Genomic DNA, 16,806 nt, shown 5'->3' on the forward strand with positions numbered 1-16,806 from the left:
TGCTGTACTGTATCAGTTTAAAGGTCTTGGTAATAGCGTCTTTGTTGTGATAATGGCAATTTCAATGGGTAATTAGTATATTCATTCTATGATTTTTATACAACTATTAAAAAACCAAACCGACTGAGGCTCTGGGCAAAAACACAATTACTTGGGTCCAAGCATATCCTCTGGTTTTACCCATTGATTAAACTGTTCCTCGGTTAAATATCCGAGTTTAAGGGCAGTCTCCTTTAATGTCGATCCCTCTTTGTGAGCCGTTTTGGCAATCTTTGCAGCCTGTCGACACATAGAAAATCAATAATCAAAATAATCAATATGCAAAACGATATTAGTTTATAAGGGAGAAAAAAATTACCTTATCGTATCCAATGTGAGGATTCAGAGCTGTAACAAGCATTAGGGATTCGTGCAATAACTTGTTGATGCGGTCACGGTTGGCTTCAATTCCGACAACGCAATTCTTGGTGAAGGCGTTAGAGCTATCAGCCAGCAACCGAATGGACCGGAGTACGTTGGAAACGATCAACGGCTTAAACACATTCAGTTCAAAATGTCCGTTGCTGCCGCCAATGGTTACGGCAACATGATTACCCATCACTTGTGCTGCGACCATGGTAATAGCTTCGCACTGGGTTGGATTTACCTTTCCTGTATAATTTTAGACGATATTAAATTAATTCAGCCGTGCTTACACCACTTGATCGTATACAAATGATTCTACTGTCTTATATAATCACCTGGCATGATAGAGGAACCGGGTTCGTTCTCGGGCAAGGATAATTCTCCCAGCCCACAGCGAGGACCCGAAGCCAAAAACCTGATATCGTTGGCAATCTTCATGAGGCTAACGGCAACCGTGTTCAAAGATCCAGACATCTGAACAAGAGCGTCATGAGAAGCAAGGGCTTCGAATTTGTTGGGTGCCGTCACAAAAGGCAATCCTATTGAATTCCAATATGATTTCATAAATATTAAAGTGAAGAAACATTTAGTTTCAGTTGAATACCTGTTAGCTCAGAAACTCGAGCTGCTACTTTCTCGGCAAATCCAATGCGCGTATTCAAACCGGTTCCAACAGCTGTTCCACCAGCAGCAAGCATGTACACATGTGGAAGTGAAGCTTTGACGCGTTCGATGCCAAACGCGATTTGCTGGGCATAACCACTGAATTCTTGTCCTAAAGTTAAGGGTGTTGCGTCCTGAAATGGAACACAAAAATTTTATACTTTAATGGCCTTGCAACAAGTTAAAGCAAATAAAAAGATACACACTTGAGTATGCGTTCGTCCAATTTTGATGATATCTTGAAACTCTTTAGCCTTTGCATCAATTGCATCATGCAATCGTTGAAGGCTAGGCAAAAGGTTACTAGTCACTTCAACAGCAACTGCAATATGCATAGCCGTGGGATAAGTGTCGTTCGAACTCTAAACAGAAATTTAAAGGATTTGGTTAGGAATAAGAAAACTAAACAATGATAAATTAATACCTGGCTTTTGTTAACATGGTCATTTGGATGCACTGGTTTTTTGCTTCCTAAGACACCACCCATAATTTCAATTGCCCTATTGCTGATAACCTCATTCACGTTCATATTTGATTGGGTTCCTGAACCAGTTTGCCAAATTACTAGAGGGAAATGATCTGCATACAAGGAACCATCAATAACCTGTAGAATTTTTTCAAAACAAAGGTATTTTAAAATTTGCATTGAAATACATAATAAGCTCTCAACTACCTCATCGCAGGCTTGGCTAATTGATGCAGCAATCTTGGGATCTAGCCCATAATCTTGATTGACTTCTGCTGCTGCTTTCTTTAGCACTCCAAATGCTTTGATCACCGGTAACTATTGTGTAAGAGATTATACAATTTACACATAACATACTAAAATGTGAAGATTGTCTTTAGCACAAAATGCTTACTGGCATTTTTTCTGATTCTCCTCCAATTGGGAAATTCATTGTGGAACGAACAGTTTGAGCTCCATAGTATTTATTATCTGGGACTTGGAGTTCTCCAAATGTATCAGCTTCAATTCGAAATCCGCTAGCCATCTGGAAAGACAATTTTCATAGTGAATAACAATGAACATTTTGATATGATGTAAATAAGGAAAAGGTTCAATACGGTTCTCTGGGCTGTTGTTGTCAAGACAGTAGGATGGCTGCTTAAGAACTGTTTGACTATGCTGGATTTGATTCCCCTTGAATTCAAGGCCGACCTTGAAATGTAGTTAGGAATTCTATGCATGGAGTTAGCCATAATGTTTCAGTTCTCCTTCAGTTAAAAGGCTGCCTTGGATTTGGATATAGTAGTATGTATATCCGGTCCCGGTGTAATTTCACGAACGAAGTGTAGCCGTATGTAGGTTTGTTGGACAAAAAGGACGAAAAGTGGAATCGTCTGTAATGGGCAAATGGCAACTCTGGTCGTGCAGCTCTGTACGGGACTTTAATGGGCTCTTATGGGAGTACCCATTAAAATTTTTTTTCAATTACAAAATTTCTGAATCGGGTGTAAAATTAACAAAATTAAATTTAAAAAAGGCACGTTGTTTCTTCAAACGAGCAAATCTCATATTTTCCGACACACCCGCCGTGGCGCTGTCGGATAAAGGGCCCGGAACACTTCCAGAGAAATAAAGGCAATAGGAACTTAGGAAGGGCTACACCTGGATAGCTATTGGCTACACCATTATTCTAACACTCTGGTCGAATTATAAGCTATTGAAATTGTGTTTGAAAGTAATCATTCTTTCATCTTCTTCTGTCATTTTAGAGCTCCGACTATCATCTTCAAGCCACTTAGCGTTCAAGATTTCAAACTTTTTGATTTTCGTTATCCAAAAAAATTCATTTTTTATTGTCTGCTGATTCCGCCAAACAAGTTATACTTCAAGGACAAAATTAAATTAAGACCGTGAAGATTGAAATTGGCAATGGCTGGGGGTATAACGGGGGGCTGCGTGTATACCCTGCTGTATACCTAAAGGTCGTGTTAGTTATCTCATCAAAGCGATTGCCATCGAAAGAAATGTAGCGCTCAAATTGAGTTCAACTCAAATGATGAGTTGAGATAGTGTTTGAAGCAAGCCGAACTCGATTTGGGTGCGTATCACACTCAAACGAACACAGGTGAATCACACCGATGATTTAATCAAAATCACGAGCCTCATTCCTCGGTGCGTTAAGGCGTGTCGTCAAATCATGTGCGACTTGCTGGTTAAAACTTCCGGCTATTATATATACTACCAGAGCAGAACACATACGCCTTTGCATAGTTAGACATGAAAAAATAAAAGAAGAAAGACGACAAATGATGACGGTTGTTTTTCGTCTTTTGCCATTGCGGCTCGTCAGACTTAATACGGGGGCGACATGTCTTGCTCTTAGCGCTACTGGCGCTATGTAATATACGCGCATATGTATACCGGGTCGCTAGCAACCACTGGCGGCACATAATTGGTGGCAGAGACCCCGCTCGCCAAGCGAATGGAAAGCGACGAGCAAAGACATTTTCACAGTTTGATGGCCGCTGATGCTGGAACGTTTTGATCGTAAAGTTTAGTTGCTCGTTACACAAAACTCCAACAACCCAGCAGCCAAATATAATTGGGACCCGAGTATATAAAACCGCACACACTGCGTACTATACCAGCACGTTCTAAACAGCAGCAGTCCGGACAGCTATCTAGCTAGGACACGATGAGAGAAAGAAAGAAAAATGAATCAGAGAGTGAAATGTGTTATCCAACTCGAGTCAAAGGAGATAAAGGAGCCAATGGTTGCGTATACATACAGCAGCAAAGGCAACTCGATTATTCCCTCTCAAAAAGTTTTGTTTCTCTGCACGACAGCAGCAGCTCTCTGTCAAACTGCTGGCATATAAGTCTCCGTCAAATCACTCACCTGTGCCCTGGTACAAAAGAGTTAAAAGAAATGTCAGATTTGTCTACGTTTTGTGTTCTCTCTCTGTGATTGGCTTTTGTTTCCGACCCAAAACTTTATTGCAGCCCCTCATCGTCAACCTTCTGAGGTATCTATAGACAAGGATAAAAGCCGGGCCGCAAGCACCTGGAGTTCACGGGGGGTGTACACAAGAAAGCGACAAGAGACGAACCACAGAATAACCAGAACAGGAGCCCTATAAGCTGCAAATATAAGAGACGACTTTGATAATTGGTAGCGGTTGGGGGCCGTGAGCTCTCCTGGCTGTGAAAATCGGCAGTCGAAGAGTCGAAAAAGCGGAGACGGATCCAGCGTTTACATACACAGATGCACGACATGTATACGTAGGTGCATGTAAATAAGAGCGGCACAGCAGCGCAGTGTAGTAGTGATGCAGTATATACTACAAAGCGTTGTGCTTGTTAAATCTTCCGCCCGACTGCAACTTCGGCAACTGATTTACATATCGGAATATATTCCCCTCTCTCTCTACTAGAATCGTCTGTGTGTGTATCACGTGTACTTATATATCTATGCCATAAACCGACGATTAATGAGTTGATACCGCAGCAGCAGATCCTGACTGTCGCTGTCAAGGTGTGCGCGCCGGTCCGCACGCTGGATGCTGGAGGGGATGACGTTGGAAGAAAGGCGGAATCAAAAAAATAAAAAGCAGTGGGATGTTTCCGCTTGTTTCCTTCCGTAAGACACACATCGGAGGAATAGAGAGAAAAAAGAAGGCACAATTATACTGTGCAATCAAAAAGAACCAAAATGCTCAGCTTCATTGAATGAATCAGGTTCAACTATATTTATATATACATAGGCATTATGTTTAGAGAGAATAAAAGACGTTGTCCCGACTAACCCATTCAGCGGTATCCTACACGTAGCGCTTCTTCCGGTGATTCAGGAGCTATAGGCAATAAGAAGTGTATTTCAAGTTTTGACATTTGTGTTTCGAGAAAAACCGTTGATCGCGCGGTTGATGTGTGTTCCAGCTTCTTCTTTTGATAACAATTTCATAATTGAAATTTTATTGAGTTATTGAAAAATGAATTTGTCGAGAGAAAAGTGCAGCAAGAGGGGCGGAAAAGACAAGGTATTGATGAATGACGGGCTCGGGGAAAATGTTCTTGCGTGTATCGAGTTACCACCTATTCTTGAAAACTTTTTTTTCCATTTTTACACACAGGCAACCGTTGCCGTTGGGAAATATAATGAAACGTTGGCAATCCTTGCAAAGACTATAGACGACAGTATACATTATTAAAATACCCAAAAATGATTACTATGTGTGTAATATTGGGTCCCATCATATACATCCAATATGCCGGGGTTCTATATTAGCTATTTTATAACTGAACGTACATATGAAGGACTCTGTGTGTAGTGTAAAGAATGCGCACGTGTCCGATTGTCGTTGCCCAGTCCGGCGAGAGAAATCCATCCGCGTTGATAATATATTTCCTCATATTTTTGTGCTGGGGTTCGTCATCTTTTGATGTGTCCCCAACACGGCCTGGTTTCATTCATCGCCAATGTGCAATATATTTATCAATGTGACAGGCTAACAAAAGCCCATTATTATTAACAGATATATACACAGTGGAAAAGGAAGGAGAGATGCCCAACACAAAAAAGGACTATACACCGATAGGTCATATTCTTGTCTCTGTAATATTCCAGCGGGTTTTGCTGCTGCTGGACTGCGGCGGCGGCGATTCGATTTGATTGGATCCGCACCAGCAGGTCTATATAATCTTGCCTATCGTTACATAATGTGTCAACGGACACGTCGTATGCCATCAAAGACGGCCATGTAGGCAGCACACTTTTCCCATCACTCGTGACGATCCTCTTGACCGTGAAGCATCCCTCTTTTGTAACACCTTTGACTCGTCGCCCATCTATTCTTCCCCTGGGTTGCTGTTCCCTCTAGCGCAAAGGCCGAAGCTATCTCTCCAACCGGCCAATGGTCCAGCACTCTATTATATCCCATATACGCACTAACGTATGGTCAAGTACCTATAACTACATATGGGTTACACCCCGCTACATCTTGACATACAAGTAGTAATGGGGTGTTTTGTAGATCCTTCCTCTTGACCGACTAAACTGCACCGCGGTCGGACTCTCCTGTGGGCCGCCGGACAGAGTCTTGGAAATTTTGATTGTTGAAAAGGGTAGCATGGATATTACACACACGTTATATAGGGGCTATATAGTAGCTTTACACATTAATGTCGATGAATGGCCGCCCTTCTTTTCTTTCTCCCCTATTTTCTATTGTGCCATGTCTAGAGCTCGGGAAAATGAAAAAAAAAAGGAAAATAATAATATATAGCCGATCTCTCTCTCTCTAGGCATCAAGTTTGTTTTTGTTGTCGCGGTTTGTACACATAGTATTATCTCGGGGGGAGTGATTGTTGATCCCCCCGTGGCCGATTATTTCATAGCAAACAGCAAAATAGAAATAATCGACGTGGAACAAACCCAATGTGTGTGTAATGCACAACACTCATCTAGCCAAAAGAAAAAAGAAAAAAACAGCCCCGACAAATTAACCAATGAATGTAGAAAAGGGCAGACTCTATTGAGAAACGAAAATCTACAAAGGAGATGAAAACCACACAGTGATTGTATAAGCTGCTGGTATATATCAAACGTCAAGGGGGGGGATAAAAAAGGAACGTCTATACATACAAGAAGAAGAAGACGTATCAAAAGAGTATGGTGGGATAATTTGATGCACGTGTAAATAATAACTGTGAGTGGGAATAAGTGACGAGCCAACAAACCGACGCTCTATACACAGTTAAATGGAAAATGTTTAAAAAAATTCTTTGATGGAATATAGAGTGTTTATACGTGTGTGCGTCCATCGACGTCTAAATGCTGGAAAATAAATCTGGAAACGAGGCGAGACGCTGGAAGAAGAAATATAGTCAAATAGAAAGAAAAGCAACAAAACTCCTCCCACTTCCCATTCTTCCTCTCTGTTTATTTTCCCAGTAATACCCGACAATTTCCATTTGATTCAGACTATCCCACTTGGCCCCCCCCCCTCAAATGTAATGTCATATCCTCCTATAGAAACCCCTCGAAAAAAACGGATAGTATGTGTGTAGTACTGAGCAAAAAGGAAGCATATTATTCACATCTAATATATGGCCCTCATATTAACGGAACATGCTGGGAGGTCGATGGTGATGAGAATAAGTTTCAACAGACCAAACAAACCACACTATGCCAAAGCGTATAATTTCTATCCTTTTATATCTATCTTTCTTTTTCTTTTTCTTTTTCTCCCCATATCTTCTAACTGTTGTCAAGTCTCTTCTGCGGATACGGAATATGACGTAATGATAAAAGTACAGGCTATACACTGCTATGTTGTATTGTTCTCCGCGTCTAATAATAATAATATATAACATGTGTCCCGATGCTGGCTGCCCAGCAGCATATAGACTGTTGGATGAACACACCCTCTTTTTCGGATCTACTAATGTGTGTGAATTCGAGGGCTTTTATCTCGGAAGCCTCAGCGACGGCAGTTGGGGGTGTAGATGGTACACACATCCATATAATAAGGGGAATAGTTTGGTATGCGACGAGCTTTTTTTCATTCTATATTATACATGTTGCGTCCGCACCGACGACGTCCATCCAGCACACCGAAACCCCTACGATGTACAGTATATCAATACGGGATAACATATGTGTCTCATATCGAGTCTGTGTATTACATATATATAGAGAGTCTAGTGGTACAGATGACAACAAGGTCGCGGCGGAAAGCAGCCGGGGGCTTCAGTCTCTATAGTTGATCACGTTTGATTAAACCGCGCGCACTCGCTTTTTATATTCGCGCGCTGACTGAAAACCAGATAGAATGTCACCACTATAACCACTCGAGAATGTTGTCTATATAGTCTTACTACTATAATACACTGTACTACATCTCTCTCTCTCTTTTCTAATTCTCTTTTTTTAGAAAATCTGTTTTTCCCCTCATTGTTCATTGCTCAATGATCGACCCTCATCAACCGCGACCGCTTGACAAAGTTTCCTCTGTATTTGTCGTCCTTTCTTTCATCTTTCATTTCAGAGGGGGTTGATCCCCCCCCCCCCGTCATTGCAGATGGGTAACTGTAAGCTCTTGTGTTTTTTAACATCTGAACAATGTACAGCCCTTATTTTAATTTAAAAGATTAAATTGCATTAAGCGCATCTCGCCGATATTGTTGCTATAACAAATCGTCATTTCTATTGGAGACAATGGCTAAAAGATATTCCGCATTCTTCGTTATATTATTGTATAGCAGACATGTTAGAAATTATTGGCCAAAATTATTGGCCGCGAGATTCGAAGAAAATTTAAGTCATTTGCGCGTCCGTGATGGACAATTCTCAGACACCAAGTCAAAGGTGTTTTCCTATAACACGACGAGAAACTTGCGTAACGAAAGCCTCAAACCGCAGGAAAAGCCATTTTGAATTGGTATATTTGATGTATACATATTCAAAAGACGAAGGAAGACAATAAGCGGGCGATTCATATTTTCATTCCGCCCTTAATAATAATCATCATTAATCTAACACAAAAGAGTCTCCGGTCGTATACACCAACAATAGGCCTGTTTTTATTTTTATACAACTCTATTTTAAATGTACCGTAGTAGTAGTAGTAGTCTAGCGCGAGGAAAGATCGGATTTCACACCTCGGAATATATTAATCTTTCCATTATATTTCGCATGCAAACAAAACACAAGAGTGTGGATAGGAAAAACATCAATAATGCGAAGGAAAAAGACCACACACATGTGTGTGTGTGTGTATAATAGCCATTGATTTCAATCGACAATGCACAAACACTTTGATGTGTACATTTTCTTTTGAGATTTTCTCGGCTTTGAATGGGACAGGTTTTTTTCTTTCCCCCATCGCCCAGATTATCGTCAAACGCATATAATAGAAATTTGTACTTTTACTCTTTTAACAAAAAAATGTCGTGCATATGTGTTGTGTTGTAAAACACAGCACACATCAGAGTTCTATATAATATACGCAATCGGCGCTGTGTGTGTGGACGACCCGTTGGAGAGACGCAGGGACGTTAGAGCCAATGGGAGCCGTTTGGGGGCCGGCCTTCCGTCAAAGGCTTCTCTCACTCTCTTTGCATTTTACTCCTCCTCGTCCATAATACACATGTGTGAACTGTTAGGAGGGGGGAGAGAGAGCGATGATGCCGCTAGCCGTAGCTAACTGGGTAAATAGACGTGCAACCGACATCTCCGTGTTCACATAATATCTGAAAACTTTATTCCTCGCCGACACAGTTTGTCATCGTCGTTGCATTGAGCAAGAAGCCGTTTGACTGCCATCAGCACTGCTCCACATCCAGCAGATAGACATACTACACAGAGCTGCGTAGGCCTTTTGATAAGTGGGCGATGACAGTGTGACATTTGCCGCTTTTTCTCACCGACTTGTTGACTCGCCGACGTTTTCTGAATTCCAGTGATTTAATAGCGTCGTCCAGACTCTCAAGTGTCCGTCATCTCCCCCGTCATTTGAAACAGAAGGAAAATCCAACGGGGAAATTAACGGCAACACCGGTAAGATTATTACTTAACCATATTCATTAGCGTTTTGTTGTTGAGGAGATATGGAAGGAAATGATTTGGCGAATCGTGGCATTTTCAAATGTTTGTTGGGCGGTCACTTGTACAGACTTTATTAATAATGAACTTGCCATTATAGGTCGCAAAGGCACATCCACCATGGACCTATCATCGCATCGGAATAGCGGGCATCAAGTGCCCAGCGGCGACGGAAGCGGCGGAAGCGGAGGTCCCGGATCGGCGTCCAACGGCATGATGAGTCCGCACGGATTCTTCGCCGGACTTGCCGGACACATGGGCTCGCCGCATCAGCATCACGGCCACCACCACCAGCAGCATCACGGCCAGCAGCACCATCCTGGACATCACCACCACCATCACGGAGGAATTCCACCGACGGCGGCCGCTGCCGCCGCCGCTATGCTCCTCCGGGCTTCCGAGCGCTACCAACGGACGCCCAAGTGCGCCCGCTGCCGCAATCACGGCGTCGTCTCGGCCCTGAAGGGACACAAGCGCTACTGCCGCTGGCGGGATTGTGCCTGCGCCAAATGCACGCTCATAGCCGAACGACAGCGCGTCATGGCCGCCCAGGTGGCTCTCCGGAGACAACAGGCTCAGGTATAAATCAATTGACATTCAAATGAAATTAAAATCCGGATAAAACTATTTCAAATGTCTCCATATTGAAAATCAGACAAATTCAAACATTTATAGTTATCAATTCGACTTTATAATGTCATTAGGCCGTTAGACGTAATCGTTTCTTTCATTGATCTTTCCCCCTCTCCTGATTATATACCCCCCCCCATCATCTCTGCCAGCGGCTGTTGATGGTAAGAATCACGTCACCGTGATAATTCGAACGTGCGCCTCTCGCTGTTATTGGTCAACGTCATCAGGGATAAACGGATGAGTTGTTTGTGTCGACGTAATATGCATGTGAATGTACAAGTCTAGGCCTAGACGGCGGTCCTGCTGTGAGTTTGCGCGCGTTTAATGAACCGCGATGGCTTTACATTCAAACGGGTGAAATCTATACGCCAGCAACCTCCGTCGAGTGAAACGTCAAGAATAATTTACCCCCTTGCATCACATACTCCGTATAGTCGCAATCAAAGAATGAGCTCTTGGCTTATATTAAATAAGATTAAGGACCCATACTGTTTTTGGAGGGGGACAGATAGGGTTCTAATTTTAGCTCCGACCTTTAGCGTCTATGTTCGATATAGGCCTATGCTATCATAGGCTTGTTTGATGGCATATGCTTTAATGGTCGGCGTCATTGCGACCAGTTCAAAGGGTTATCTCTACTTACACACACACACAGCAGCCTAGATACGATCCTTTTTTGAAAAAAAAGCAACTGCGGAAGACGGGAGAGTGGCCGGTGTTTCATCTTATATGCTCGTTATATTATTTGTGTAATGCTGTAAGTAGAAACCAACGATGACGGCTGTAGATAGTCAGTCCGTACTCTACAGTGAAATGACGCATTACAGATGAAATATTGCCACAGGTCATGTCAGTTTACTGTTTGGTCTGGTTATTAGTTGATTATTTATGTCTCATCTCGATCTTGGACGATTCACGAAGCCATTCGTTATTTTATACTGATGTCTCTAATCTGTGGCCCCTTTTTCTCTGATCCGTGTAGGAGGAGAACGAGGCTCGAGAACTGGGACTGCTCTACACTGTCCCATCCAGCGGGATGAATAACATGGGCCAGCAGGCCGGACCGCAAGGCCCGGCCGGTCAAGATTCTCCGACCCGTTCGATGAGCGACAGGAGCGGCAGCGGCGGCGGGAGGAAATCGGCCAGCAGGGCGGAATCCGGATGCGATTCTTCGGCCAACAATGGCTACGACAACAGCGTCAATAAGAGACTCAACTATTCGGGCCGTGAAGCCGGCCAGCATCCGTCCGGACCGTTGCCGCCAATCTGCCCGACCGGAAGCGAACGCGACGAATCGTCGCATCACTATCATCCGTACATGAACCGCAAGGGCGACGGACTGCTCAGCACGGCCGAGCCCCTCTCTCCGCCCAACAACCGGGCCTCCAAGATGAGCAACAACAGCCTGTCGCCAAAGAGTCCGCAGCTGATGGATTCCGATTCGGACGACGTCGGAGATTCCGACCACAACAGCCATCCGACAGGTAAAAAGATATCCTTTCATATTTTAATTGGGCACTTTTATTCTATGATCTGAAATTCCAGTTAGTTATAATACTTATAGAAAACCGGTCGGATTCGATTTGATTAACAACAGTAGACTGCAAATAGATAATCGAAATCTTCCTTCCATAATCAATAATTGAAGCTTACACTTTGATTGGCATAGAAATACTGGATTATTGATATTGTACAGAATATAATCCTCCCCACCAAAGGCGAAAGGGAGGAATTCAAAGTCCCAGTTAAAATTTCAAAGAAAAATAAAACTGGGACATTGGCCTGCGATATTAAAAAAGGGTTAATGAAAATAGAAGATTGTCCTCGTCATAGTCTTTTTTTTTCTTTTTCTTTTTTTTATTACATCTCTTATCGCGTCCGTGTCCTATATATAGTATATGTATATAATACCCCCGGCTGCTGCTGCTGCAGCAGCACTACTACTATATAGCTCACTTTTCATTTCGTATTGTTAGAGGAGTAGCAGCAATTTATTCATTGAGATTGATTCGGGCTGCTCCGGTATATAAAAAGTCGGCGGCAATAAATGGCCCCTCTCGCGACACCTCCTCTCCGCTTATCATCGACGCGCTTCCGAATATCTACACACAGACAGCACATATGTGTGTGCTGTGTGTATTGCCACGATGATATCATAGGAATTTGTCTTTCTTTCTTTTTTTTTTTATTTTCTTCCGGCCCTCTTATTTAGATATTTCTTTTTTCCCCCCTTCAACAGTCCGGGAGATATATATGAATGAGAGAGCCCTGCCCTGGACGACTTTCTCAGCTCGGAGCGGGCAGGCAGGATGAGCTGGATCCTTAGCAATTTTTATTGAAAGAGGAGGATAACAATGGACGATGGCACGTAGGCCTGGCGTATTTTTATCTTCTTTCCTATAAGCGACTGACTTCATCATCATCCGCGGATGGAGACAGAAAAGGGAAATGGAGAGAAAAGAGCTTTATGGGCGTAGCGTATTCCGTAGAGCAGCTGGCTCACAACAATTGCATCCGTGGAATGCCGCGCAATATCTATCCGCAGCATATAGAGTGCGATGGATGTAAAAGTAGGATAGTTCCATCCTTCACACATGTGTATATATAAGCATCATCATTCTCTTCCGTTCCGGCTTGTATTATTTTTATTTCTTCACTTATAATATTTCTTATTTGTTTGGATGTATTTATTTTCCTCTGTCGCCTCCGCTTTTATTAGTGGGCTGATGCTCTTATCTATCTATCCGGAATTCATTACATCAACGGTTGGTTGTGTCTTTTCTTCTGTGTCTATTCATGAACAGACGAGCCGGAATTGCTGATGCCATCCGATAGGACAAAGTTCGAGCTGGCGGATGTCGACGACAACGGGTCGGCATTGGAGGCGGCCAGTGGCGGCGGAAGTGAGCCGGAAGCCGCCAGCAAGAGAGTGCCGCTGGATACTTTGGCCAGACTCTTCCCGCAGACCAAACGGGCCACACTCAAATCGACGCTGGACAGGTGTGACGGAGACGTCCTCAGAGCCATCGAGCAGCTCGTCTACCACAACAACAATCCGCAACCGGAAGGCAACAACGGAGCCACCGTCAACGCCAACGAGGCAAATTTGGAAGGAGCTCATCCAGCGTCCGGAAACAGCACCCAGCACAAGCGCAAATCTTCGGAGCACTCGTCTTCCGGCACCCGGGAGAAGCACGTCCCGCGCTACAATCACCACCACCACCACCACCAACATCATCCGCATCCGCAAGCGGCGGCGGAGGCCTCCCTCCAGTGGAAGAATTGCCTCTCGGCCGTCGGTAACGCTTTCCCCAACGCCGGAAGCCTGGGCGGAGGATCGTCTTCCCGCCCGCCCATCTTCCCACTCCAGCCGGGATACTTCCCAGCGGCTTTCGGCTACGGAGCGGCGTCCAGTTTCTTGGCCGGAAGCTTCCTCCGCCCGGATTACCCCGTCTTCCCCGGGATGAACCTCCTGGCGGCCGCCGGCGGATCGTCGCAAGGCGGATCGCTGGAACCCATCAGCCCGGCGGCTTACGCGGCCTATCACCAGCAGACGCCCAACGTCGTCCTCCATCATTCCAGTCCCGGAAGCGCCAACGGCAGTGCGGGCGGAGTCGTGAAACAGGAGAGCGACCTGGGCGTCATCATGTCAGAGAACCAGAGCAGTTCGCCAAGATCCGACCGGAGTGAACGCTCTCCTTATTCCGATTAAAATGATTTAGATAACTGTTTTAAAAATAATACTAATAATACTAATTTGCGATCTATACATTATTATGTCATAATTTGCGTTTCGGGGAAGATTATGTAATAAAAGGTTAAGTTATAAAAGGTAAAACGATCAGTTAGTGGACAATTCGTTCACTTGCGTCACTCTAAAAGTGCGGCACATGCGCATAGTTAATAATATATCATTCCTACAGCTAGGCTGTGTACTATTAAACTGATGTTGTTATTGACTCAGTATTATCTACTATATCGACATTTCATTGTAATCCCAGTGTATCGTTTTTCTTGCATCATTTTGCGTGTTTTTTCGTCATCGGTGTTTTTTTCTTTTTTGAGCGCTGCCACGTACTTATGAAAAATATTCCGCCATGGTTGTTATGTCCCACTACTGCACATTGATGGTTTTTCACGTGTTTTTATTAATTTTTTTAAATGTTGTAAAAAAACAAAAAAAGGGAAAAACAAAAAAGAAATTTTGGCTTGAACGTTGCTGTTATTGCATTTAGTCGTCTTAAATAGATTTCTCGAGAAGGATATCAAGCGCTCCTGAATTCTGGATGTTTTCGCCCGGTTATATTCACACTCCACCACACCGTAAATAGCCCTACATAACACAAACAAACCATTTCACCAATCTGTGACGAGAGCTGTCCAAATGTTGTCATTTTCCAAAATTCCTCATTGATATTATTCATTTAGTGCTGAGTGTCTCTCCTCCTCTTATATTATACTCTTCAATGTGTAATGTGTTATCTATATAAATGAATGGGTTGCTGCTGCCTGTCCGAGACTTACAAAAAAGTAAAAGAGAAAAATCATTACACTGTGGGAGCGTGTGTCACACAGACGTCAGAGGCAGCCGCCCCCGGTTGGGCTCGATCGCGTGTGACCATCAAACCCCCCCTCGTCTATATATATTCCAGTTTCCTTTTCTTTTCTCTGCTGTGTGTGTGTGTGTGTGTATAGCCAACACATCGCCAGTCCGAGTAGATATATAATCTCTCTAACCTCTCTGCCAACCTCTTTCTTTGTATCTGTCACCCGTGACACATCTACTTGTAAATGCAAGTATATGCAAAGTGAAAACCTTTGCAAATGCTAATTGACCGACGGAGGAGGACGACGTCTGTACACGTATATATACATCTCCCCGCGTCCACTTTATTCACAAAACACCCACAAATAGACCACAGCCGAATAAGGCGCGGTGGGTGGGCAAAATAATGTTTGACTTTTGAAATTTTCCACAGGCCAAAAAAAAGAAATTCGAAGAAATTAAAAAAAGAAATTTAATACAGCCTCAGATATATTAATATAGTTGGAAGAATCATCCAGCAAATTGAAGAAAAAAAAACACCCACGCTTAGATACACACTGTGTGTAAAATATGTCATATCTGTTATCTCCATTTTTGATATGATTGTGTACACATCGTTTTCTGCAGTTCTCTCCTTCCAAGAATAATATACAAAACGAAATATTACAAACAGTTTTGCTTTCGAGTATTTTGCCAACGGACACACAACAATGGTGCAGCAGCCGAGCCGGGACGATATGCTATGAGTCTGAGCATCAATTGTTGAATTGGATTGAAAGGGGGGAAATCGTCTATAAACGGGAGAAACTGCGCTGCTGATGCTGGATGAGCTCTCTGACGATATGATTGTAGTTTATAGAGTGGTGGCCATCCACTTGAAAAGCCGTCAGTTGTATAGAGCTCCGCGCTGGCGGCGTGTGCAGGTGATGTGGAGTGGCCTTCGTCTCTTGTGTTGTACATGTTGGTTCATCTTCTGCGACATCCTGATGGGCCACAAGTAACTCCTTGCTGCTAATATCTCATCTTGTCCATGAACTCTCACGCACACATAAGAGTTAAATGGCGCCGTTTGAGCCATTCGACAACTCAACTACTATGTACTATTCCACCCTACATGTAAGAAGGCAACGTGCTGGCAAGTGTCGAAAGAAGAATAGACAACCGGCGGATGGGGTATTATAGCTATAGCGTGATGCAGCACAGGAGCACAGCGCTTGAACGAGTTGAAATTGGAACGCCTAATCGAAATGTCAGGCTCAACGAGCTCGCCGACGCCTAACCGGCACAGCTCAGCACGTCGCAATGACAAAACAGCCAAACCGTATATAGGCTGGCTGCTATAGAGCTGGTTGATGCTGCTGGAGTTCTTTCTCAGGTATACTATACTGGGGACACTTTCTCCGTATTATTTATCAACTGGCGCGGGTCCTATATTTCATCGGATATTATAAACTAGAGAGAAGAAATCGAGTTGCCAGCAGACAGCGCGGCTCCGATATTTTCGTTGGTATAAATTTGAGATCTTAGTAGACGATTTGGAGCCATATATAATAAGAAAGGACGTTATAGGATAACCAATCTGACGAGAGCGCTCTCGAAGCGAAATGATGGGCCGCGTCGAGTTGTTTTTTGGTGCTGGGGCTTTAGGAGCGCGGCGGCGCCGAGTGATTGTTGCTTTGCGCGTCTGTCAATAGGCCGCCTAATTAGATTCTCTTTTGTCTCTTCTCATTAATTTGGAACATTTCAATGTGCCACGACCATTCTCTTCATCGTCACATCAGCCGCACATGTACAAGCGCCGCAGAGAATCAGAGAGAGAGAAGGGGCGCCGCTATACCAACACAACTCGTTTTCGTCGTCGATCCCGAAAGCGACGACGGCTGCGGGATGTCATTGTCACCTAAAGAGAAACCATTCAACTCTTCGATAATGATAATAATAATATAGCCATCAGCCGTGCAAATAATATGGCCGACTCAATGTAATATGCGTCGCGGCTGTGTATAA

General features: G+C 43.6%; 2 protein-coding genes across 2 annotated transcripts; one reads left to right on the forward strand and one right to left on the reverse strand.

Annotated features, from left to right (window-relative positions):
* Window positions 1-59: 59 nt before the first annotated feature.
* On the reverse strand, window positions 60-2,454 carry LOC124192663 (fumarate hydratase, mitochondrial-like). The gene is made up of 9 exons (XM_046586096.1): window positions 2,134-2,454; window positions 1,929-2,060; window positions 1,742-1,852; window positions 1,493-1,672; window positions 1,275-1,430; window positions 1,010-1,202; window positions 741-944; window positions 359-651; window positions 60-279 (listed from the first exon to the last, which is right to left on the reverse strand). The coding sequence occupies exons 1-9, from the start codon at window positions 2,266-2,268 to the stop codon at window positions 148-150; spliced, it is 1,536 nt and encodes a 511-aa protein (XP_046442052.1). The 5' UTR covers window positions 2,269-2,454; the 3' UTR covers window positions 60-147.
* A 6,697-nt stretch (window positions 2,455-9,151) lies between these two features.
* Window positions 9,152-15,249, forward strand: LOC124192669 (doublesex- and mab-3-related transcription factor A2-like). Its single transcript, XM_046586097.1, has 4 exons — window positions 9,152-9,575; window positions 9,721-10,199; window positions 11,236-11,737; window positions 13,058-15,249. The coding sequence occupies exons 2-4, from the start codon at window positions 9,741-9,743 to the stop codon at window positions 13,963-13,965; spliced, it is 1,869 nt and encodes a 622-aa protein (XP_046442053.1). The 5' UTR covers window positions 9,152-9,575; window positions 9,721-9,740; the 3' UTR covers window positions 13,966-15,249.
* The last annotated feature ends 1,557 nt before the right edge of the window (window positions 15,250-16,806 follow it).

This window comes from Daphnia pulex, chromosome 4 (assembly GCF_021134715.1).
Source record: "Daphnia pulex isolate KAP4 chromosome 4, ASM2113471v1".
Lineage (NCBI taxonomy): Eukaryota > Metazoa > Arthropoda > Branchiopoda > Diplostraca > Daphniidae > Daphnia > Daphnia pulex.